Raw genomic sequence first — 23,093 nt, 5'->3', positions numbered from 1 at the left:
AGTTTCCCTCATAAGATGAGGAGATAACAGAGGTCTCTCTGCACTATGTGATGATACAGCAAACAGGTAGCCACTGGCAAGACAGAGAGAGCTCACCAGCAATCAAATCAGCCAGCACCTTGACCTTGGACTTCCTAACCTTCAGAGCTATGAGAAATAAATTTACATTGCATTTCATTACAGACACAAAAGCATACTAGGACACTTGGCTAGGCCATGGTGCCCAGATATTTAATCAAACACCAGTCTGGATGTCTCTGTGGAAGAATTTTTGAAAGATGAGATCATCATTTAAATCTGTAGACTCTGAGTTGAGACAGATCGTCCTCCAGAACATGGGTGGGCCTCATCCATTGGCTGAAGGCTTTAGGAGAAGAAGATTGAGTTCTCCTGATAAAGAAGAAATTCATTTCCCAGACTACCTTTGGACTCCAGCGGCAACATGAGTTCTGGTATCTAGCCTGTTATTCCGCCCTGCACATTTCCAACTGTAGAGTTTGTCAGTCCCTACAATCACATGAATTGAGAGCAAATTTTTTAAATCTCACTCTCTACTTCTGAAGCTTTTTTCTCCTTCTTCTCTTTCCTTCTCTTTCTTTCTCTCCTTCCCTTTCCCTCCCCACTGTCTTCTCTTTCTCTCCCCATCTCTCCCATTCGCACTCCACCATTGAATACCTAAAAATATCTCAAATTCAAGATATCCAAAAGTGAGCTACAGCTAGATCTTGCTTTCGAATCCTTTTCAAACTACATTCTTCCCAATTTCATGTGACAGCAACAACATCCTTCAGATTTCTTGATTTTGGGGTCTTCTCTTTATTTCATTCCTTACATTCATTCTGTTAGGGAATTTTGTTCACTAAACACTTAAAATGTACTTGGAATTTGACCATCCCTCTCCACTTCTACTGCTGCCTTTCATGACACAAGCCCCTGTAAGCATTCACCTGGACTATGTGCAATGACCTCCTGACTCCTTGCCTCAGGAGTCACAATCTATCCTGAATAGAGTATCTGTATTCTAGCATGTCGCTCATCAAAATTGTCCAATGACTTCCAATTTCATTTAATGTAAATTCAAAAATGATCTGTAAGTAAACTGTGTGATCTGCCTCCTCCCACCCCAACCCTCACTCACTCTGCTCCAGCCACACTACCTTCCTTGCCATAACACCTTCAATGTACTCCCTTCTTTGCACTATCTCTTCCTTCTACATAAAGCATTCTTTCTCCAGACAGCCTCTTGGCTAACTCCTTCACTTCATGTCTTTGTTGTTTTTTAATGTATATTTATTTATTTTCATCTACTTGAAATTCAGAGAGAAAGAGAGAGAGAGAGAAAGAAAGAAATGAAAAATCAACTGGTTTACTCCCTAAATGTCTGCAACATCCAAGGAGGGGCCAGGCCAAAGAAAGGAGCCTGGATCTTCACTCAGGTCTCCCGTATGGGTGGCAGGGGCCAAAGCACTAAAGCCATCATCCACTGTCTTCTAGGACACATTAGCAGAAAACTAGATTAGATATGCAGAGTAGCTGGGATTCCAACCAGCATTCCAATATTCCATGTGGGCATCCCAGGTAGTGGCTTAAACCACTGTTGCACAATGACCATCCTCAAGTTTTTACTCTAGTGTCATCTCTGTAATGATTTCTATCTAGATCATTCTATGTAAAATTGAACTCTACCTCCTGTCTAACCATTTTCAACTTCCATTATCAGTTAAATGTGAGATTTAACTCCCATTAAAGCTCTATTTTTAAATAGAGATTTTAGCATTAATTTTCCTATTTATAGTGTTTCTTTTTAAATTATCTGTCTCATCGAAATTGACTGAACTTCAAGAGAACAGAGATCTTGGTTATATTCACTAATATTATCACAAGTGCCTGGAATTATTGTACCTAGTGGATACTCAATAAATATTTAAATATAAATAGTAGGGTTAGAAATAAAATTAAGTAAATTTCCAAAAACTAAGATAAAAACAAAGACATGGAAGATATACGGAAGAAAATTATAAGACCTAAGAGATGTAAATAAACTGTCCAGAAAAGGAGTACAGAGAAGATGGTGGAATGGAATCTATCCGAGAAATATTTCCAGAAATTCCCTATTATTTCATTACTAAGTGATGAGTTTGAAAAAACAGCACACAGTCTCAAGTGCTTGGGATGAGCACATAATCATGCTAAAACATCCTGTTTTGAAATTTCATATTAGTAGAATGCCAAAGAGAAAAGTCTAAAGGATTCTTAGAGGGAAAAAAAATCCTTTTTACTTCTAAGGATTAAGAATCAAAATAATACAAAACCTCCCAACAGAAACACTGGATGCTAGAGTTCAACAGAAAAAATCTTTGAAATTGTGAGAATGCATTTTTTTCTCAGAATTTTGTGCTCAAAGAAGTTTTTGTATTAAGGATGAGGCCCTATTCAGAGATGGATTGGTTGGGGCAGGCGCCATGGCTCACTTGGTTAATCTTCCACCTGCAGTGCCGGCATAAGGAAGACCTTTCTCTCTTTCTCTCCCTCTTACTGTCTATAACTCTACCTGTCAAATAAAAAAAGAAAAACAAAAAAAGAAATGGATTGGTTAAATGAAACTTATCATCACATTAAACATGATATAATGTGACAAGTAGCTTTAATTTAAGCATCTTAGATCATTTAACAGATCACAAAAAAAGAACTTGTAATAAGTTAATATTTATTATCTTAAAAAGTTCATTGAAGCCTAACAATAGAAAAAACATCCTATGACAATCAACTCCATCTACTCTACCTGTACATTGAATTGAATAGTGTCCTTCAAAATTCATGTATACCTGAAAAGTGACCTTATTTGGGAATAAGTTGTTTGCTTATATAATACAATTAATACACAGCCACAGTAGATTGGGGTGGGCCCTAAATTCTATATGACTAATGTATTTATAAAAAAGTTAAAAGGCTGGGGCTGACACTTGTGGTATAGTAGGTAAAGTCACCACCTGCAATACCGGTATCCCATAGAGACACCAGTTCAAGTCCAGGCTGCTCTAGTTCTGATCCAGCTCCCTGCTGATGCTCCTGGGAAAGCAGCAAATGATGGCCCAAGTCCTTGGGCCCTTGCACCCATGTGGAGACTTGGAAAAAGCTGCTGGCTCCTGGCTTCGTTTCTTTCCAGCTCCGGGTGGCCCTTGCAGCCACTTGGGAAGTGAACCAGTGGATGGCCGTGTGTGCGGCCTTCAGGTTGCCCCCCTCTCTGGCTCCTGCCAGCCTCCTAGACTACCTGTGGCTACTCCTAAACTCATGCTTTGCTCCACGTGGCTCCTGGCCTGCCCTCTGCCTGGTATGGACCCAGCTTATGCTCCTAGACTCCCTTCTCCCTTAAATAAAGCCCTCACTTTCCTGTGTATTTCTCTCACTAAATAAATGCTAAAACTAAAAAACAAAACAAAAAATAGTATATAGTAGATTTAATTCTTAGAATTCTAAATTCTAACTTCAACACATAAAATTGTTAGTAACAGCTTTGTGGTTTCCAATTTGATCACTGGGCAAACTGCTTTGCATACACGTGCATACACGATTGCATACTGTGACATACATAATCATTGACTTAGACTACAAATGTAATTTTTGATAGAAACAATGTGAGTGGTGTGGCCATTACAAAGGGACATACACCTCTTCACTGTCTGGGGGACAGTTTGCATCGATTATTCTTCATAAATATGCATGCATTACAGATTTGCTATTTCCAAAACAAAGAAAAATGTGTATTAAGAAGTGTAAAAGGTTTGGAAAAAATTCTTTTCTGCATAAGCAATTAGTTCAATGTTTTCCTCTTGTGAATTTCTCGGACTAATACTTAGTGATATGAAAACAACTCAATCAACTTAGCCAGGCCCTGATGAACACTGGTCACACACATACAGGACTGACCATCACCCTACAAGTCAGAACTAAACTATGATGTTAATTGATAGCTTTGGTGGATCACTATCAGTGTAGAATAATTAAATATATGTACTGGGGCTACTGTCACTTTATTTCTAGGAATATGATAAGAACAGAAAATTTGAATCAGACCATGCAAAATATCGAAGCAGGAGAGACTGAAAACACAAAATACAGGTAGTTGTGTTTTTTTTCTTATTGAGAATCTTGTTGGAATGAGATTAGGCAATATCTATCATTCACTCATTTATTCACTTATCATTTTATCCAAAATATACTTGAGAACTTGCAAATATGCTAGGCATTGTGCTACATCCTGACCATACAGTGCTGCTCCCAAATGGGCAGGTTCCACCTGGCCATGTAAATCACATTCTGAATCAGGGACAGATCATACACACAAACACAGAAAGGAAACTGCCAAGGAAAAACAGGATAATGAAACAGAAGATGACAACCATAGCTGGGGAATGGAGGGTGGGATAAGGAGGGGCTGCTCTTGCTCAACAAAAACCTACACTGAGAGCAAGCAAATGAGAAGGAGATGAATATATGAGACAAGAGTAAAAACAGACCCTGAGAAGAAAGCAAGAAAAGTCCTGCTTAAGAAGCTCAAAAGAGACAAGGTGACTGGCCTATACGGAAAAAGGAGAGTCTGCTTGGACAGGAAAGCAGTCCCAAGCCACCAAGCACCCTATAGATCTTGGTAAAGAGTTTTAATTTTTGGAGGGCCAGTGCTGCGGCATAGCAGGTAAAGCCACCGCCTGCAGTGCATGCATCCCTTATGGGCACCGATTTGAGTCCCAGCTGTTCCACTTCCGATACAGCTCTCTGCTATGGCCTGGGAAAACAGTAGATGACCCAGGTCCTTGGGCCCTGCACCAAACTCGGAAGAAGCTCCTGGCTCCTGGCTCCTGGCTTTGGATCAGCATGGCTCAGGCCATTGCAGCCAACTGGGGAGTGAACCAGCGGATGGAAGACCTCTCTCTCTCTCTCTCTCTCTCTCTCTCTCTCTGTGTGTGTGTGTGTGTCTCCTTCTCTGTGTAATTATTTAAACAAATAAATAAATCTTTTTTTAAAAGTTTTAATTTTTTAATTTAAAAATAGATTCATATAAGGTGAACAAATTTCATATATAGATTTAAGAGCATAGTAAAACTTACCACCCTCCCTCCTCCTTCCTTTCTTACTTTTTCTCTTAATTTTTACAAAATACTTTTTTTTATTTTATAATCACAAGCTTAGGCCTCCCACTAGATAAAGAATTCAACAAGTAGCAAGTAGAAAAACTACTGATCCCCAAGAGTATAGACAAGGGCTGCAAACAATAATCAAATCTCAAAATGTCAGTTTTGCTCATATGCATTCCATTTTTTGTACTCTGCAAGAGTTTTCATTTTATTCTAAGTGCAGTGTGAAACCATGGGAAGGTTTTACCAGGATAAGGAACTTATCTGACTCTTGTTTTTTCAACGATCACAATTAGATCAAGTTTGGGTGTTATTATCAACTTTGGCTATGAGAACCTAGGCCAAATTAAGACTTCTGACTTCCTCAAGTGCTGAATATAGAACAGATTTCTTCAACCCACATACCAATATATATTTAAGAAAGAAATATAAGGACATTCAACACACTTCTGATGTGCCTATGATATTTTTAAAGTTTCAAGTAACACAATAATTTTGAAACGCTCCCTCATTTTTTTGGTGCCTCTTCTACTGCTGGTGTCCTTTGTGCACGCTTAATATGTAGTGAGTGATCAAGAGACTAGCTACATGATAAGGTTGCCCAAAGTACTGAAGACCTTTGTGAGCTGGCTCTGCAGGGAAACTGTGGCTTTAGAACTTTTCCTACAGAAAGATTAGTAGGTGGCTGGAAAAGCAAGTCAACTGAGGTCCCTCCCCCCAACCCCCCTCCCCGGGAGCAGGGCATTTCCTGACTAGGGAAAATCCCGGTCAGACTGGGAGCTCCACAGGGGCAGCTGAGTTCTAGAAATGTCTGTGCATCCCTTGCCTTTGCCCAGCATTCAGCACACAGATTTCTATAAATAAATAAGTAAATAATACACAAGTTCTTTACTCAGTCTTTATGGTGACTTTACTTAAAATCTGTTCTTAATTATAATAGCATGTCTTAAGAAATAACTAGTTTTAGAAAATGGAAAGGTAATCCATACTAATCAAAAATGGTCTTGAAGAAGCCATACTGGAAACAGTAGATTCAATAAAGTACATGAGCCTTTGAATTGACAAACTGCATGGAATGGAACAAATAAATTGAAACCACCATGGAGTAAAACAAAAGCTCTGTGTCCTCGGGCAGAGATCTCACAGGAACATGAGACGTTCACGGGGTATAACCTCAGAGCTTAGACCAGCGTCCAGCACATGGGAAACACTCAATAAGTCATTTGTGTAATAAATAAGTGTGCAGTTTCAATTAATAAAAAGGCATATAATTAGTTTTTTCTTCTATTCAAAGCTGACTCAAGTCTTGTTTTTTAACTTGATCTAATTTTAGAACCAAAGAAACTATTTTTATACAGCTGTAATTTATTTTATAGACTATTGCCAAGTAGTGATATTTTAATCCAATCAGGGATGGAGAATCAGAGAGTAAATTGTCCTTTCTCTCATGACTTGAGCTCTTTTCCTCTTGCCACATAGTTCTGCAATACTAGAGAAGCTCCAGACAGAAACTCATATGCCTTTGCATGACATTCAGTTATCCAAGGAACTATCTTTTTCAAATTTTTTAAAAAATTTATTTCACAGGTAGAGTTATAGACACTGAGAGAGAGAGAGAGAGAGAGAGAGAGAAATGTCTTCCTTCCTTTGGTTCACTCCCCAAATGGCCGCAATGGCCGGCACTGCGCCGATCCAAAGCCAGGAGCCAGGTGCTTCTTCCTGGTCTCCCACGTGGGTGCAGGGGCCCAAGCACTTGGGTCATCATCCACTGCCCTCCCGGGCCACAGCAGAGAGCTGGACTGGAAGAGGAGTAACTGGAACTAGAACCCTGCGCCCATATGGGATGCTGGCATTGCAGGTGGAGGATTAACCTAGTGAGCCACAGAGCTGACTCCTAATGAACTATCTTTTAAATATTTATTTATTTATTGGAGAGGCAGAGTTACAGAGAGAGGGGGAAGAGACAGAGAAAGAAGCCTTCCATCTGCTGGTGCACTCCCCACATGGCCGCAAAGGCTTGAGCTGAGCCAGTCTGAAGCTAGGAGCCAGGAACTCCTTCCAAGTCTCCCACATGGATGCAGGGCCCCAAGCATTTAGTCCATCTTCCACTGCTTTCCCAGGCTATCATCGGAGAGCTGGATCGGAAGTGGAGGAACAGGGACTTAAACCAGAGCCCATAAGGGATGCCTACGCTGCAGGTGGAGGCTTAAACTACTACATCATAGTGTTGGCCCCCCTTAGTGAACTATTAATGATTGGTACGATCTAAGCTGGTTTTTCTCTAGCTCTATAGATTTTCCCTTTCAGTAATGTGAAGAGCACATATCAAAAGGGGGGGGATGGTGGTGTGTGTTTAAACAATGGGAAAATTTTTAAGTAGCATAATACTGGAACAATCAGATATTTTCTATGACAATGTACTTTCGCAGGCAGGAATTCACTCAGTTCTGTTCCATAAATATTTATTTGGAGACTGCTATGTGCTAGGCAACATGATAGAGAAGATACAAAGTTTAAAGGGACATAGATTCTCATCAAGTATTTCAGTCTGAAACAAGCCCAGAAGAAGCCTATTCTGCTTAAAAACAAACAAACTTGCGTTCAGCTACTCATTTATTCAATAAATACTTATGAAAGATCTATTAAGTGACAAGTTTTCAGCTATGTTAAGGAATATAATAGCAAATCTTTCTGATCAAAGAGCTCACAGTTCCCAAGAGATTTCATGAATTAAAACGCTCTGCTATTTGGGAATTATTTAAAGACTCTGAAGGGAAAGAAACCAGGTCTTTCTGAAGGGTTATGTTCCAGGCACATTTAAAGGGGCATCCCTGGCCATCCTTTCTAAATACATTTCACCCCATCCATGACTATTTTTTTCACTTTGCTATATTTTTATCAACTAATCCCCATCAGATATTGTCGCTGATCTATCCTTAGCTCTGAGAACAGCTGACACACAGCAGGTTTTTGATAGTCACTGGATGAATGAACCTAAAAGGTATTTGCTCGTGATCGTTCAACACTTTAAATAACCAAGATGTAAAAGAAAAAACCCATGTTATTTCCACAATCACGTCTGTAAATGCATACAAGTGTCACCCCCTTAGCCTCAGGAAATACAGTTCAAGACCCCTAGCAGTTGCCTGAAACCGTGGGCAATATTGAACCCTATACTCAAATATACTGTGTTTCCTCCTATTCATACATACTTATGATAAAGTTTAATTAAGTCAGACACAGTAAGAGATTAACAATAATAACTAATAATAAAATAGAATAACTATTGCAGTGCACCATAGTGAGTTATTAAAAACATTTTTTCCTGAAACTTTCCATTTAATAATTTCCACCCCAATTGAATGCAGTTAGATAAACTACGGATAAAGGGAGACTATTGTATTGTACTTCTATATGGAGAGCTATTAATCTGCCTCCTTCTTAAACATTGTTATGTGAAAGGAACCCAGCTGGGAATTATAGAGAAATTCGTGCCTTCAGGAGTGTAACAGTCTACTCAGGAAGAAAAGTCACTGTAAATCCTACTCTAAGTGGAAAGCACTTAGTATGGAAGAAACCCCAGGACCAGGAGAGGGGCTCACACCCATGAGCATTGTCATAAGTGAATTCCTTCCAAGTAGAGGAAGGAATTTGTGCAGCCCCTGTCTCTCCAACCATTGAGTCTGAGTCTTTGTTTTCAGGGCTAGAGAACAGGAGCTTCTTGCCTTTTAGCAGAGGAGTGGTGGAAGGTGACAAAGGAAACATACTTTGAAGGGAGTTTGCAAGGTCTGTGGAGTTACTACAATAGGAAGAGGTAGAGAAAAACAGTTGTAACTTAAGTGGTTTTGCATAGAAATAGAAACAGTCTGAGTGGGAGTAGGGTGAGGAGCAAATGTCAAACCATCTTCCCATGGGGAAATCAGAATTTTGTGGAACGCACTTCCAAGGGTAAATATTTGAATTGAAGTTCCCTGCACTTGATGGACTGTTTGTTTCCGCAGTTTAGATTTATTCTCCAGGGCATTCACGGCGGAATCAAAGGCTGAAAGCCTGATGGAAACACTCAACACAAAGAAATGCGTTTAAAATGAGTTATCTCTGGGGAGAGGAGCCAGTGTTTTCACACAGGCAAAGCTGCTCCCTGGGGAATCAGCCGGACCGTTCCGGGGTCGCTGGCAGGGGCGGGGGCTGGGAGCTGAGTGGGCGGGCCGGCGGCTCCAGATGCGCATTTGGGCTCCCCTGGCCGGGAGGAGAGTTCTCTCTGGGCGGGTGCTGCGCTGGCTCCGGAGAAGAGCGCAGCATGCTCAGGGCGGTGGGCAGCCTCGTGCGCCTCGGCCTGGGCCGCGCTGTCCGCTGCGGCCCGGGAGCGCGTCTGGAAGCAGCGCGTCGGCTCTCACCGGCTCTCCCTGTCCACGGGCTTGCCTACTACTCCAGCGGCGGAGTCCCCAGCGGTTCTGAGCAGCAAGGTCCAGGTGAGCCAGGGACGTCCTGGAGCCAGGGGTGAGGGAACGAGGGCCAGGGATGGAGGCGGGAGCGCGCCCTTAGCCACCGTGCGGTCGGTAGGTCTGTGCGTAACGCGGTCCATCTCTATCACTTTCCCAGCAGGGAAGGTTCACAGGGTCCCCGCTCAGCACAAGCCTTCGCAATTCGACAAGAAAATCCTACTGTGGACCGGGAGATTCAAATCCATGGAGGAGATCCCCACGGAGGTCCCGTAAGTGGGGCGGGTGTCATGGCCCGGGTTTACACGCGAGGGAGTGTCGGCCCCAGACACTAGGGATGAGGTGCCCATCCGCCGTCCGCCGCACCCTAAGGAGTTTACATTCTCCCAGTGAGGTTAAATGTCAAGTTCCTTACAAGGTCACTGCGTGAGAACCCTGAAATTCAGGGAGCACCCCCACCATTGTCCAGATCCCGGCTCCCCGCGATCTCCAAGAGCTGCTCCGCACTTGACCAAGAACAAGGCAAGGTCTGCGGGGTGGCTGCTGGCGGCTCGCTAATCCACCGGAGGACAGGGTCCGATAATCAGGGTTCCTAGGGGGCAGATGGAAGGTCTCTGGGAAGGTGCATCCACTTTGCTTCCTCTTCTGGGGCAGGAGAGCCTGGCGTGGTCATGCAGATCTCTGCCCGGTTCACTCAGGCTGGGATGTATCTCGGTTTGATTGGTCTCCAACTTCCGAACACTCCAAGACAGGTCCGCTAAGTGATAAAACTCAAGCTAACAGCTTCACATGTAGGGTTATGTAACTTGTAAGAAAATGATAATAGCAATAACATAAAAAGCAGTCTTTCTACAGTTTCAGTTGATGCCAGATACAAAAACCTTTGCAGCGATTCTACAAAAGAAAGGCTAAAAAGGGAAGGGAACAGAGAAAGAAATCAACCCTTTTTCAAACTAATATTATTTTTAAAAAATAAATAGGAAGGCTAAAAGTGTAACGTTGAGTAAGGAATTCCAATGTTCAAAGTTATGTTTTAACTTAGACGATGGTCTAATGCCTGTTAGAAGGAATAATGGAAACTGGCCATGCACCTTGTTTTTCATCTATTGCCTGATGCTTATTAGTTGACAAAAGCATCTCAAATAAACGGAGGGAAAACACGTGGTTACAAATTATACTCAATGATGAATTTGAAGCATTTTTATTCCTTTCTTGGAGTTATTTGATGAGGCATGGACATGGAATTGGAGATGGCATGAGACTTGAAACCTGTTTTCATCATTTATTTAACTACAGAAACATTTTCTGGTAACATAAAACAAGTTACATTTTCCATGAGACCTACAGAATCCAAACTACAGACTTAGCCCAAGCTGAAAATGGCCAAAGAAGTCTTTTTATCATCACGAGCTCAATTTATCAAAGTTTAGTTGATGTCTGAAAATCTAATACTTTAAATGAAAGAAAAAGAGAATGAACAAAATGAAAAATAAAACACCACTCTCAATTTGGATTTTGATTTCTAGTGCCATAGGAGAGTAACCAGGAATATAAGGAGCCAGCATTTTAATAAATTAATATTTGTCAAAAGAAATTATGGCCAGTATTGCACTATTATACTTGTATATGTGAAGATAATCATTTTTACAGAAATAATTTAATAATTTAATTTCCTCAGAGTAAGAGTCAAAAGAAATATAAGCAGAAGCATTTAAGTATGACCAAGATGCCTATAAAAATTAATGAGTTGGAAACATGACAGTACTTGAATTTTCTTTATTATTTTTCTATTTGACATTGCTATTTAGCAGGAATATTCTTGTTAAGCTGTTAGATTTAAAAAGCAAACAACTTTCACTTTCTATGCTTTTATTGGGGGTATAATTAACATGTGACCTACAATTTTTGTACCATAAAATTATAACTGATTTTTTTCTTTTTGTTTTTCAGTGCTAAACTAATTTATTATAACAGATCAGAGCCAGATGCATGGACAAAAAGACCAGATCCCTAGGTCGCATCTGGAACAAAAAGCTAGCCACACATATAATCTAATAATGTCTCCATAGTCACTACCTGAGACTGTTTGCAACTAACATTTAAAACCTAAGTGTATTCTGCCTAAAATTTAATGAAAGTAGGACAGATATTATTTGTGATCTTTCAATTAGTGGAGAAGTACAAAAGCCTCTCATTTTTAAGAGAAATTGTACCTTGTATTTTTGGGATTATTTTTATGTAACTGTACTCTATTTAAGTTTGACATTATATGGGAAAGAATGCCACTAAATACATTCTCAAGACTCAAGTGCCTTAATTATGCATTTAATAAACTGCCACTTTATATTACTGTATATTATTAAAGATGATTTCAACATGAAAACCCCCAAAGGCATGATTTCTTTGTAACACTGCTTTGTAAGTAGTATTGCTAAAACTGTGTACCACTTGCATATATCATTATTAAACAAACAAGTACACAGTACTCAAGCATATCAAATTTCAAAATAATAACCTCAAAAAGTGTCTTTTGTCTTTTTCTTTGACAAAGTACTGTGATTTTGATAACTTCTTCTGAAAAAAAAAAACACAAAAAACAGTGTTTCCCAAGAGTCATTTCCACAAATCTATAATACTCTCTCTTAGGGATAATATGGGAGGGGGCAAGCAGAGATTGGAAGGCCAGTAAACTAAGAGATGAAAATGAGTTTTAAAGAATAACCTATCTAAAATGGAAGACAAACTCTAACAGAAACTAAAGGAATACAAACCATGGATATATATGGGTTTTAACTGAGTTTTATCTTTAGAAAATAAAACTGATGGAGTGTCAGGCCATAATTTCTTGTAGTCATATTTTGAACAATTGGAAACTAATAACATTAGTTTAATATCTGAGTAAATACCTGTTAAGTTGAAACCAGTAAGATAATGGAATAGTATTTGGAAGTCTTTTACAATCGCAGTTTGCATTTGGGAAAGTTTTTGGAATAGCTGCATTACAAATCATGTTTTATCATGACTGTCAAAACACCATATTACTTTGTTTAACAAAATACAAATCTTGCTTTAGGCCAGAAATGATAGATGCTGCAAGAAACAAAGCTCGAGTGAAAGCTTGTTACATAATGATTGGACTTACAATTATTGCCTGCTTTGCAGTGATAGCATCAGCCAAAAGGGTGCGTACTTCCTTAAATATGGACTTGTGAATTAAGAAATGTTAAGGACTTTGTTCTCAATTCAGAGACCCTCCCCTTCCCTCCCCTCCCTTTCCCTCCCCTCCCCTTCCTTCCCCTCCCCTCCCCTCTTCTGTTCTTTCCAGATTTTACTTACTTATTTGAAAGAGTTATAGAAAGAGGAGAGACAGAAAGAGAGTTCTTCCATCTGCTCGTTCACTCCCAAATGGCTGCAATGGCCATGGCTGAGCCAGGCCAAGGTCAGGAGCCAAGAACTCCATCCAGGTCTCCCATGTGGGTGGCAGAGGCTATAGCACTCGAGCCATCCTCCTCTGCCTTCCCAGACACATTAGCAGAGAACTGGATCAGAAGTGGGGAAGCTGGGACAGAGGTGCCCATATTGGGTGCTGGTGTCGCAGGTGGCTTAACCTACTAAGCCACAACAGCAATGCTGGGGGATATTTCTTTAATGTAAGAACAATGTTGCCACTCAGACCTGCGTCCACACACATAAATCTATCATATTGGAAACAAATTTGTTCATGAAATTTTAAATTAACAAATTAACAGGTCATGAGAGATTAATTATAAATTATGTGGTCGGGAGGGACAAAAGCTTATTTCTATTATAAGATATATAGAACTAAAAGCAGGGCAATTTACAACCTGGTTAAAATCTGCACGTGGAGAAAGTTGTTGTATGAAAGTTATCCAGATTAGAACTTTTTTTTTTTTTTTAACAGGCAGAGTGGACAGTGAGAGAGAGAGACAGAGAGAAAGGTCTTCCTTGTCCGTTGGTTCACCCTCCAGTGGCCGCTGTGGCCAGTGCACTGTGACCTGTGCACCGCGCTAATCCGAAGCCAGGAGCCAGGTACTTCTCCTGGTCTCCCATGTGGGTGCAGGGCCCAAGCACTTGGGCCATCCTCCATTGCACTCCCGGGCCACAGCAGAGAGCTGGACAGGAAGAGGAGTGACTAGGACAGAATCCGGCGCCCCGACCGGGACTAGAACCCGAGGTGCCGGCGTCACAGGCGGAGGATTAGCCTATTGAGCCACGGCGCCAGCCAGAACATTTCTTAATTCATGAACTCAACTAGTTATTGAATAGAATTATGAATGTTATAAATGTAAAAGTTGGAAGTGAACACCAAGACCATCTAGTTTGTTGTATCCTACATATGAGCCTTTACCTTGCTATCCTAATGTATGGTTTCTATTTGATACCTCTAAGGGTAAATTTAGAGTTAACAGCTTTCTAATTAATTTTGAGTTGTTTTCCCAAAACCTTCCACCACTGGTCACTTTTTACCCTAAAGAACAGCCCCACAAATACTGGGAGACCTCTGTAACACACTCCTGTGGATCATATCTATTTCAATCTTCACATCTCTGTCCCTAAAAATTTCCTTCTATCTTTGAGCTCTCATCTAGACACATTCTAGTTTACTAAGTTTCCTCTTCTGTGGTAACTGAACCATTATAGCCAGATTATAACTTCCTTAGCTATGAACACTGCATTTCAATAGTGCAACCACATCACTCAACAATAGTTTACACAGCTATCCATCCTCACTGTATGGGCATATTTAGCTAATTATCATTCTGCTTAATTCTATGATCCTATTCTTGTTTACACCTCAAATTCTCAAGTACATATGAGCCCACTCACTTCATGCAGGGACTAGGACTAATATATATACTTACTAATGTTATATTGATGTGCATTTATTCTATTAAATTAGAAAAGAGACTTTGCTTTGAAATTATTCTAATGAAAAGGAAAATTTTAAAAATGGTTACTGGGCTGAACACTCAAACATGTAAATAAAGAAATTCACTCATCTCATTTTCAATCTACCCTAGACAAATATATGTCTACCAAATTGACAATTCTCTAGTGTATAGGAATAATTAAATGGTTAAGATATTGCCTCTTCTATAACAAAAAAGACAAAATATGTTTTTAAAGATTTATTTGAAAAACTGGGTGATAGAGAACGAGAGGGAGGGAGAGAAAGAGAGAAGAGAGATCTTTCATCTACTGGTTTACTCTGCAAATCCTGCAACAGCTGGAACTGGATCAAGCCAGAAGCCCCAAACCCAACCTGGGTCTCCCATGTGGGTAGCAGGAACCCAAGCATATAGACAATTATTGCTGCCTTTCAGGTGCAACGGCTCAACTGGAAGCTGAGAAGCCAGAACTTGAACTGGCACTCTTTGAGGGGATACAGACATCTGAGCAGTGACTTAACCTGCTGTACACCAATGATGAATATTAATTAAATCATTTGCTTGTTTGGGATAGCACTCTAATGGTTTATTTAAGGGTATAAAAACACTTTAACGTTTTCTATTTTGGGAATCACAAATTCTCCAAATGGAGTAAGAATACTAATTACACTTGATATATCCATGTTATTAGCAAATTTATATATTAGAGATCTACTTATATCACTTTTTGTACACACAACTCAACTCGCAGAAAAGTTCCCTCATAATTGTATTATGAGTCAATAGCCAGGATTTTTCTCTTTGTAAAGCTAACACAAATAACTGGTTAAAATGGGAATCAATAGTTGAGCCCTATTTATAATTACTACAGTTATTATACTGTTTCTTCCCCAAAAGTGTGATAGCAGATACATTGATTTTTTTTTTTTTTTTTTGACAGGCAGAGTGGACAGTGAGAGAGAGACAGAGAGAAAGGTCTTCCTTTTTGCCGTTGGTTCACCCTCCAATGGCCGCCGCGGTAGCGCGCTGCGGCCGGCGCACCGCGCTGATTCGATGGCAGGAGCCAGGTGCTTATCCTGGTCTCCCATGGGGTGCAGGGCCCAAGCACTTGGGCCATCCTCCACTGCACTCCCTGGCCACAGCAGAGAGCTGGCCTGGAAGAGGGGCAACCGGGACAGGATCGGTGCCCCGACCGGGACTAGAACTCGGTGTGCCGGCACCGCAAGGCGGAGGATTAGCCTAGTGAGCCGCGGCGCCGGCCAGATACATTGATTTTTCAATCATCAGTACAATAAATATTTTTAACCACGTGCCATATGCCTGCCATGCTTGTTGTAGGATACAGTAGGGAAAATAACATAAGTATCTTCTAGTGGGAAAAATGGAGAGTGATCCAGTAAACATACACATAAAAAAGATAATCAGGAACTACCAGTGCATTGAAAGAATTGCTCAGAGTGATAAAATAATCTGGCAGAAGTATTTTAGCTAGGGTGACCAGAAAGGCCCCCAACAGAGGATGACAATAAGCTAGCCATGACTAGACAGGAGAAGAAAGTAACAGCATATAGAAGCCTAGAGATGAGAAAGGTTTTGCTATGTCAAAAACCAAAAGTGGGCTCATGTGGCTGGAGCACAATGACCAAAGTATAAGACTGGGAGCGCCTAGATAATATCAGGCTCTATAGGTAATGAAAATAGTTCACATTTTATTTCATACCATGGCACTAGTACTTGGGAACCCTGCCGCAAAATGTGGGAGACACAGATGGAGTTCCAAGCTCCAAGCTCCATTTTGGCCATTTGGGGAGTGAAACCAGTGAATGGAAAATCTCTCTCTCCCCCTCCCTCCCTCCCTTCCTCTCTGTAACTCAATCTTCCAAATATTTTAAGCAACATAGTGATGAGATTTAAAAATTTCACTCTCCTTATTCAATGATCAAGAAAAGTTTAAAAACCCTAATTAAAATAACAAAAAATATAAAGTACTTAATAAACTTTAATATCTATCTGAAGACAACTTTGAAAGACTACCAGTGGCCACAAAAAAAAAAAAAAAAAAAAAAGACTAGACTCAAGAAATTTCATGATCTTGAATAGAAAGATCCGACATCTCTGATTGCATTAAAATAGCAATAGGGGGGCCGGCGCTGTGGTGTAGTGGGTAAAGCCTCTGCCTGCAGTGCCGGCATCCCATTTGTAAGCCATTTCAAGTCCCGGCTGCTCCACTTCCAATCCAGCTCTCTGCTATGGCCTGGGAAAACAGTAGAAGATGGCCCATGTGGGAAACCAGAAGAAGCTCCTGGCTCCTGGCGCAGCTCTGGCCATTGTGGCCATTTGGGGAGTGAACCACTGGATGGAAGACCTCTCTCTCTTTCTCTCTCTCTCTCTCTCTTCCTCTGCCTCTCCTTTCTCTGTGTAACTCTTGAATAAATAAATAAATCTTTTTTAAAAAAGCAATAGATTTATTTTGGAAGAAGACAAACTAATTACAAAATTCATATAAAAATAAACAAGATATACAAGTAAATGCTAAAAATATACAGTACTAAAGGATAACTAGCTCTAAATGTATTAAAACGATAATAATTATTAAAACTGTAGTACTTCCATTTCTGACACATGAAAACTTCCCTTTCTTGATTTTGGGATCTTTTATTGAAATATATGCTTGTTATATTTAATCCAACAGCCATATCTTATACACCAAGAGAGGATGAGGACAGATTTTTGACATCAGCTGTCCTATCCACTGGAAGACTAGCAACTTGCGCAATTTTTTCCCATACCAAAGAATGGTTTTTCTTGGATAGCATTTATGATAGATTTTTTAAAAAATTTTTCATATATCTTATTTACATGAAAAGCAGGAAGGGATATAGATACAGGAAGATAGATAGCTAAAGGTTTACCATTCACTGGTTCACTCTCCCAATACTTGGGGAGAGTGTAGGTTGGGTCAGGACAAAGCCAGGAGTCAAGAACTGAATCTGGGTCTCCAACAAGGATGGCAGGGACCCAAGGACTTGAGCCATTATCTGCTGCCTCTCAGGATGCATATTAATAGGAAGCTGGACTTGGGAGAAGAGCTGGACTTGAACCCAGGCTCTCTGAGATGGGATGCAGGTGTCCCAAGCAGCATCTTAATGACTATGGCAAACACCTGGCCTTATGATGCTATTGTAAGTTTTTTTTTTTTTTTTGTAATGAAGTCTCCCATATGTATGTCTTTATGAAACACAAGATCTTCCAGAGATTCACAGTATTCTACTGGGTTTTATGTTTGTTTGTTTGTTTTGCAGGCTGCAGAACGACATGAATCTTTAACAAGCTGGAACCTGGCAAAGAAAGCTAAGTGGCGTGAAGAAGCTGCATTGGCTGCACAGGCTAAGACTAAATGATATTCTGTAATAAAATATTAAGCTGAATACCATCACTAATAATAGCAACAAAGATATGTGAAATAAAATATTTAACAAAATACTTGTCATGGTTTCTCTTAGTAACAAGAAACACTAGATCTTTTTAAAGTCTTTTTTTTTTAATTTTTAAAGATTATTTATTTGAAAGGCAGAGAGAGAGAGAGAGAGAGAGAGATCGATCCTCAATCTACTGATTCATTCCCCAAATGGCAGCAATGGCCAAAGAAGGACCAGTTCAAAGCCAGGAGCCTGTAGCTTCTTCTGGGTCTACCATATGGGTGCAGGGGCTCAAGGACTTGAGTTATCCTCCACTGCTTTCCCAGATGCATTAGCAAGGATTGGGAGTGGAGCAGCCAGGACTTGGAAATGGCACTCATATGGGATGCAGGCATCACAGGCAGTGGCTTAACCCACTGTGCCACAATGCCAGCCCCCTTTGAAAAATTTTTAGTTCTTCATAAACTCTTATTGAAGAAAACCGTATGTTCAAAAAGTGCACCAATAGTACATGCAGCTTGATAGATTTTTACATGGTGAACATCCGCTTATAACCACTGTCTTTATCAAAATGCAGAATATCAATAGCACTTCAAGAAGCTTCTGTTTTGCCCTCAGTCATTAACCCCAAAGGTAACCATTGTCTTGAGTACAAAAGTAAATACACTAGTTTTGCCTGTTTTTGAACTTTATATAAATGGAACCACACAGCATGCGTATGTACATGTGTGTATGTGTGTGTGTTTACTCTTTACTTAACACTGTTCTGAGAGATTCATTAACAAGTAGTTTGTAGCATTAGCTCATTCATTTTTGTTGCTGTATAGTATTCTGTTGTATGAATATGCTGCGATTTATCTGGATATTTTGTCCATTTTTTGGTGACTAGAGATAATGCTAAGATGAGCACTTTTTGAATATCATTAAACTAAATCATTAATCATTAAGGGGACAGCATTGTGGTGGAGCCATTCAAGCATTGGGCACTGGTTTGAGTCCCAGCTAATCCACTTCCAATCCCTACTAATTTGCCTGGGAAAGTAGTGGAAGATGACCAAAGTCCCTGGACCCCTGCACTTGTGTGGGATACTTAAAAGGAGCTCCTTCCTGGCTTTGGATCAGCCCATCTGTTGCAGCCATTTGGGCAGTGAATCAGCAGACAGATGCCCCGGAAACTCTGCCTTTTTTTTTTTTAATAAATTTTTATTTATATAAGATGAACAAATTTCATAGATTTAGGAGCACAGTGATACTTCTCATCCTACCTTCCCTCCTCCTTTATTCTTTAAATTTTACAATGGTTTATTTTATAATCATCAGCTTAACCCTCCACTAAGTAGAGAAGTCAACAAGTAGTGAGTAGAAAAACTACTGTTCCTTAACAGTAGAGACAAGAGCTGAAAATAATAAGTCTCAAAATGTCAATTTTGCTCATATACATTACATTTTTTTCTACTCTATTAGTTACCACAGATCAGGGAAAACAGATGATTTTTGTCTTTTGGGGACTGGCTTACTTCACCAAGTATATTTGTTTCAAATTGCATCCACTTTGTTGCAAAAGACAAGATTTCATTCTTTTATGTTTTCTAAAATAAATATATCTTTAAAAAACTAGTGTACATCAAAATCAATTTTCAACAAAGCTCTACTGTGTTTGGTAACTTTATTGTCCCTCAGGAAATTCCTTTCATAATTTATAACTAAGTGAAAAGGGTTTGAAAGGTATTACACACTAAGAACTATTAATGTCAAAATCATTTACTAAAATAAAGTACTATAGTAGTTTTAAAAGCAATTTAAAAATGATAAAAGTATCAAAGAAAAAACAGTATGTATTAATGGTCTTCAAACTTGTTTCATAAGCCCTACTTACTTTTCAAATTTTACATCTTATCCTCACGCATTTTAAATTCGATTGGATGTAACTTTTTGAATTAGAAATCTAAGAGACATAATTTCTGGTATATTTTGCAACATAACCTTAAAGCTGCACAGTTAACCCATTCAATTTATGGAAATGGTCTGCCTTTCAATTTTAAGGTTGACACCAGTTCTATCAAACTAATGTGCCAAACTGAACTTATACTTACATTGTTAGAAGAAGTTTTCCTCTGATTTGAAAATGAAAATGTTCACACACATTCCTGTGACAATAATTTCAGTTTTGACTTCTAAGAATAGAGAAATCTGAAGCATTTTGAGCAATCTGTTACCTGGATGAACCAAGGTAATGCCTGCTTTAGAATTTTTCACAGCCTGATACTTTCATTTGTTCTCATGGAGCTCCAGAAGGGTTTGTTTAGAACAATTTCTTAGATTTTTCTTATCTACTTCACATATACAACTCATCTATATGCACATGTGTACTTTTCTTTAAAACAGGGGTAGTTACATTAATATAAAATGGGATTCATAATAAAATACTACAATGAAGAAAGAAGAGTATATTATTACATAACAGGTATCATTCGGTGAAGACAACAATTACAACTATCTAGATACCAAATAATATGATATCCCATAAGGTTTTTGTACCATTCAGCTAATAACAAGTAACATTCAGGATGAAAAAGAAATATCTTTTAATTTGTGGATTTACTTTTGTAAAGTAATCAAAGTTAAACATGAGGAGAGCTGAGAAAAATAACAAAAACAGACCACATTCTTGGGCATAGCAACTTTAGGAAAGAATACATATATGTATCTAAAGATTGAGAAACCAATTCTCTAAAGAATATACTAGACTTAAAGTTTTCTTGTGTACCCAGCTTGATGACTCCTGGAATACTCTAAATGTTATCGAAAATCTCAAATAAAATGTTTATAAGGATAAATGTTAATATTTCCATTTTAGGCTACGTGAAAGACTAGATATTTGGAGAATATCTTTAGTATTAAACTAAAATTCTGAGTAAAACATTTGCTAAAATAAAATCCTCGGCTAAACTATTGCGAAAATAAGGAAGAACCTTGTAATAGATAATAAGAAAGTAAATACCCAGAAAGTTAAGCAAATCTGGGACTGTTTTTTGCCATGAGGGTATCTAGCTATCAAGGTGGTCATATAGTGGAGAGTACAGAAAAACTATAAAGCTTCTAAAAGGTGACAGAGTGGACTGGAAAACACCCCCATGAAGCCACAATCACAAAAGGATTAAACTGTCAGATGGCTGAACTGAGTTTGGTGATGATGTGGTGCCTGTATCAGGATTCAGACCAGAGAAATGGAATCAACGAGAGAGTGTACACACACATACATATGTGTGTATTTGTATATGCATGTATAAACACATGTGCACACATAGGCATATGCACATGCATGTATACACAAATATATACATACAATATACACACACATGCATCCCACAGTAGCCATGGGGAATTGTTTCCAGGACTCCTAGTGAATACCATCCAGGTGATCAAGTCCTTTATATAATATAGTATACCACTAGGTATATATCCGAGGAAAATGAAATTAGTCTATCAAAGAGACATTTGCTCTCCCATGTTTACTGCAGCAGTACTGACAATACCAAAGCAATGGAAAAAAAAATCTGAGTCCAACTACTGATGAAAAATGAATAAATGAAACATATATGTAATGGAATACTACTCAGTCAAAAAAAGGATGCAGTTTTGTTATCCACAGCATGAACAGAAGTGAAGGATAAAATATTAAGTAAAATAAGCCAAGTAGAGAAAGACAAATATTGCATGATTTCACTCATATATGGCATCTAAACAAAAGATGATCTCACAGAAGTTAGAAGTATAATGGTGGTTACAGTGGCTGGGGATGGAAGGCAGATATAGGGATAGGGAAAGATTACTAAGTTATTGCTATATAGGAGTAAGAAGTTCTGGGGTTGTCTTGCACAGTAGGGTGATTATAGGTAATGTTAAAAAATTCTATATTTTTCTATTTACAAAACCTTAGAAGATAGGATTTTGGATGTCTTCACCATAATTACACTGACTGGATACAATCAATGTCTGTACCAAAACACCCCTTAAAGGCACAGTACTTTCACATAACCTTTGTATATCTTCCCATGTACTGTAAGTCATCTCCAGATTACTTATACCAAAGTCAATATAAATGCTACATATATAGTTGTTATACTGTATTAGAGAATAGTGATAAGAAAAACAATTTGTACATGTTCAGTTTAGACACAGTTGTTTTTTGTAAATATGTTTCATCTGTGTTTTATCAAATCCATGGATACAGAAGCAGACAGATATACAGAGACAACTATATTTGTATATGTTAAAGTACATATGTTTATGAGTGTACTTCATGAAGGTTGTGGGAAAAAATAGAATTAAATTATATATATTTTTGGTATAAAAATTTTGAAATCCATAGTTTTTTCATAGTAGGCATTTTCATGAACATTTTCAAGATCCTAATATGCACAGATTTCCATTCTTTTTCCCACCAATATATCTTTCAATTCCATTTTCTGTGAACTTTTTAAAGTAAACTCATATAAACATATTAAGAGATTTATTTATAGGAATTGGCTTACATGATTGTGGAAGTTAGCAAATAAGAAATCTACACAGTAGGCCAGCAGTCTGACAAATCTATGGAGTAGCTGAAGAGATGACACAGAACACAGAATTTATAGACAAGGATATCATGATCAAGCTATTATGCTCACAATTGAACTTGATATATTCAAGACAGCAGGATGTTTTAACAAGATTAAGAAAGATGGAAGGCTTGGTGTTGTAGCGTGATGTAGTGTAGTAGTGTGGTATGTAGTGTTGTAGTGTAGTTGTTGGGTTATGTGATCACTTGCCACGTGAGCAGCCCCTTTCCAAATACTGGTGCAAGTTCTGGCAGCTCTGCTTTTGATACAGTTACCTGCTAATGTGTACCTGGGAAAGCAAGGAAAGATAGGCTGATTGTTTGGGCCCCCACAACCCAAGTGGGATACCTGGATGGAGTTCTAGGCTCCTGGCTCCCGTCTGGCCCAGGCCTGGTTTTTGAAGCCATTTGGAGAGTGAACCACTTGATGGGAGCTGTTTCTCCCTGTCACTCTGCCCTTTAAATAAATAATCTTTTTAAAAAGAAGAAACATGGAACATATAAAAATCCAAATACAATGAGTGATGAAAAATGTTTTGGTCCCAGATGATGTCCAATGATGATGTTACATTTTTCAGATGTTCCCATGG

At 39.0% G+C, this 23,093-nt stretch overlaps 1 protein-coding gene and 1 non-coding gene across 2 annotated transcripts; both read left to right on the top strand.

Annotated features, from left to right (window-relative positions):
* Nucleotides 1–9,432: 9,432 nt before the first annotated feature.
* On the top strand, nucleotides 9,433–17,885 carry FAM162B (family with sequence similarity 162 member B). The gene is made up of 4 exons (XM_062187680.1): nucleotides 9,433–9,604; nucleotides 9,738–9,846; nucleotides 12,648–12,756; nucleotides 17,787–17,885. Exons 1-4 carry the CDS (start codon nucleotides 9,433–9,435, stop codon nucleotides 17,883–17,885), a joined length of 489 nt encoding a protein of 162 aa, XP_062043664.1.
* A 5,134-nt stretch (nucleotides 17,886–23,019) lies between these two features.
* Nucleotides 23,020–23,086, top strand: LOC133757237 (small nucleolar RNA SNORD73). Its single transcript, XR_009865612.1, has one exon. It is a non-coding gene; the product is annotated as a small nucleolar RNA SNORD73 (small nucleolar RNA).
* The last annotated feature ends 7 nt before the right edge of the window (nucleotides 23,087–23,093 follow it).

This window comes from Lepus europaeus, chromosome 3 (assembly GCF_033115175.1).
Source record: "Lepus europaeus isolate LE1 chromosome 3, mLepTim1.pri, whole genome shotgun sequence".
Lineage (NCBI taxonomy): Eukaryota > Metazoa > Chordata > Mammalia > Lagomorpha > Leporidae > Lepus > Lepus europaeus.
The sequence above is the reverse complement of the archived record's forward strand: the minus strand, read 5'-3'. Positions and strand labels throughout refer to the sequence as shown.